At 37.9% G+C, this 2,881-nt stretch overlaps 1 protein-coding gene across 1 annotated transcript; it reads left to right on the top strand.

Annotated features, from left to right (window-relative positions):
* The first annotated feature begins 375 nt into the window (after positions 1–375).
* Positions 376–2,670, top strand: LOC142628096 (non-functional NADPH-dependent codeinone reductase 2-like). The gene is made up of 4 exons (XM_075802070.1): positions 376–808; positions 1,414–1,657; positions 1,761–1,940; positions 2,213–2,670. The coding sequence occupies exons 1-4, from the start codon at positions 468–470 to the stop codon at positions 2,435–2,437; spliced, it is 990 nt and encodes a 329-aa protein (XP_075658185.1). The 5' UTR covers positions 376–467; the 3' UTR covers positions 2,438–2,670.
* Positions 2,671–2,881: the final 211 nt, after the last annotated feature.

Below are 2,881 nucleotides of genomic sequence, written 5' to 3'. Positions count from 1 at the left end.
ATACACGTGCCATTTTTTACACGTGTTAGTTTATTTGAGCAGTTTGTAATCTTAAGTTATAACTAGTTTTGTAACTAAATTTTATCTTTTAGGAAGGTTTGGTTATTTATTTATTTTTTATGAAAGGTTTGGTTGCTTATCAAAAAAGATATATATGTTAAAGGTGGGGTAAGCCGGTTTGTAAAAGGTGGAGAATTAAAAAGTAAAATTCGGAAAACAAGCACAAAACTTTTGGACGTAATATGCACTTTTGAAGCTTCTGTGTTGGTTACACAATTTCAGAATATTTTTCACTGTGTTGTCATCACTGACGTCACTGGGTATGATGAATTATTGGGATTGCTGAGAGACTATATATATAAGACTGATAAGTAAAGAGTTGCCCAGCCCCAGGCCCAAGTAACAACCATTCAAGGTTCAGCGCATTCTCAGTTTTTCTCTCTCACTTTTACCACCACACTCCACACATGACTACTGCGCTAAATTCAGTCACTAATAAAATCCCAAAAATGGAGCTGAGCTCCTCCTCCGGCCCGGTTTCCATGCCCGTGATTGGGTTCGGCACGGCAGCTGACAACAACGACGGTGCCACCTTGATATCAGCTGTGCTGGAGTCAATCAAGCTTGGTTACAGACACTTCGATACTGCTTCAGCATATGGGTCGGAACAGGCTTTAGGAGAAGCTATTGCTGAAGCACTTAGACTTGGTCTTATTGCCTCTCGGGATGACCTCTTCATAACTTCCAAGCTTTGGCCTAGTGAAGCTCATGCTCATCTTGTTCTTCCTTCCTTACAGAAATCACTTCGGTGAGTCTTGTCAACATCAACCCTGCCTTAAATTAAATTACATTGTGAGCAAGCTGCAAAATTCTTTTGGCCTTTTAGGTCCTCTTTTTGATTAATTAGCATTTATATTATCCATCTCATTTTGTTTCCTTTATTCATTTGGATTTATTTTTAATGATTTGAGAACTTTATTCATGTGGATTGGTTTCAACATTTTTGAATGTTTACCAAGAAGCAAAGAATTTGCACGGACATGTCTTTTTGCTCTTTAGTTAGTACAGGTGTATATACATACCAACTAGCTGACATCTGTATGTATCTATAAAAAAATCTGTTGAAAAGAACTTGGAACGGTCAGGGTTCAATCATACATTTTAAGTAGAGAGATTAATTTCCTTTTCTGGTGTAACATGTATGAAACTTTCAATTGGGAAATTGCAAACTTAGTCTTGGCCATGGCCAAAGATTAAAATACTTTGGGGACTTTATGATTGACATGAACCTCTTTTATGGTATCACAACTGCATCATTAACTTTCCAGGAATAATTTACAATCATATATGGAAAACCAACTAATTAAATTCCTATTCAAGCAAATCATGTTTTTGAATGACTAATTTGTATAGGACTCTTCAGCTGGAATACCTAGACCTCTACCTGATCCACTGGCCCATCACTGTTACTCCTGGAAAGAGGGAATTCCCTTTTGATAAACAGGACCTTATGCCCATGGACTTCAAGTCTGTGTGGGCAGCCATGGAAGTTTGCCAGAGACTTGGCCTTACCAAGTCCATTGGAGTCAGCAACTTCTCTTGTAAGAAGCTTGAAAACTTGCTCTCCTTTGCTACTATCCCACCTTCAGTGAATCAAGTGAGTCCATTGCAGCCACTTAAAAATTCTAGACACTGATTTTCACAAATTTAATTTGGCCTATAGATAAACAATGATGATTAGGATATGATCATTTGTATAGGTGGAGATGAACCCAGTTTGGCAACAGAAGAAGCTGACAGAGTTTTGCAAGGCAAATGGTATCATTGTCACTGCTTTCTCCCCTTTGGGAGCAAAAGGGAGTAGTTGGGGCACCAATGATGTTATGGACAATGAAGTGCTCAAAGAGATTGCGAAAACTCACGGAAAGACTGTTGCTCAGGTTCTACTATGCAGTTTTAAAGATTGCAGAGGGTCAAATTTCATATACAAAAGACTGATTTGGTGCATTTGTTATGGAAAAAAACAAAAAACACTATATACGTATTGGAGAGAATAAATGCAAAGAAAGTTCAAAAACAGATCATATGTAATGGACATAATTTCACCTAGACACCCAATTATATATACAGATACCATAGCTATATATGTGTGCACGCGCGCGCGTGTCCCAATATGTTCAACTAACTTTATGATTGTTTGGTTCATTGGCAGGTTTGTCTCAGATGGGTTTATGAACAAGGGGCGGTTCCTATAGTCAAGAGCTACAACAAGGAGAGGTTGAAGGAGAACCTGCAGATATTTGATTGGGAACTATCAGAGGATGACTATGACAAGATTGGTCAAATCAAGCAGCACCGAATGATGCCTAAAGAGGAGCTTGTTTCCGCTCATGGACCATACAAGTCCGTTGAAGAGCTGTGGGATGGAGAGCTTTAACGTAATTGTAGCCATTGCAGGCACACGTTTAATGTATATTTTAATAAGAGTGAAATGGGGGTCGAGTTAGTGCATTGAATTGAATCAACCATGTTTCCTTATTGTTGTTCATCTGTAAGACAGTTCGCTAGTTGCAATATGCTTTAATAAGATCTTATTGTTGATCATCTGTAAGACAGTTTGCTAGTAGCAATATGCTTTAATAAGATGAAATGATGTGAGAGTTTGAGTAATCTTTAATAAAGTGGCAAAGATCCCTTTGAGCCTTTATTTGAGTTGGCCGTTGCAAGTCAACTGGGTTTTAGATTTGCTAGTTGGTTTTAAGATTTGTTGATATTTGGTGTTCCTTGCAAGTCAACTGAGTTTTGGATTTGCTAGTTGATTTGAGATTTGTTGATATTTGGTGTTGGATTTAACTCCTTAACCTTGAGTAAGTAATATAAC

This window comes from Castanea sativa, chromosome 3, assembly GCF_040712315.1.
Source record: "Castanea sativa cultivar Marrone di Chiusa Pesio chromosome 3, ASM4071231v1".
NCBI lineage: Eukaryota > Viridiplantae > Streptophyta > Magnoliopsida > Fagales > Fagaceae > Castanea > Castanea sativa.
Note: the sequence above shows the minus strand (reverse complement) of the source record. Positions and strands in the feature narration are given on the sequence as shown.

What these genes read in the sequence shown, in the direction of transcription:
- LOC142628096 (XM_075802070.1), top strand. Translation starts at nt 468, where the DNA reads ATGACTACTGCGCTAAATTCAGTCACTAATAAAATCCCAAAAATGGAG. An exon ending in TCCTTACAGAAATCACTTCG is followed by an intron (nt 809 to 1,413) that starts GTGAGTCTTGTC and finishes TAATTTGTATAG; the next exon opens with GACTCTTCAGCTGGAATACC. An exon ending in TCCCACCTTCAGTGAATCAA is followed by an intron (nt 1,658 to 1,760) that starts GTGAGTCCATTG and finishes TCATTTGTATAG; the next exon opens with GTGGAGATGAACCCAGTTTG.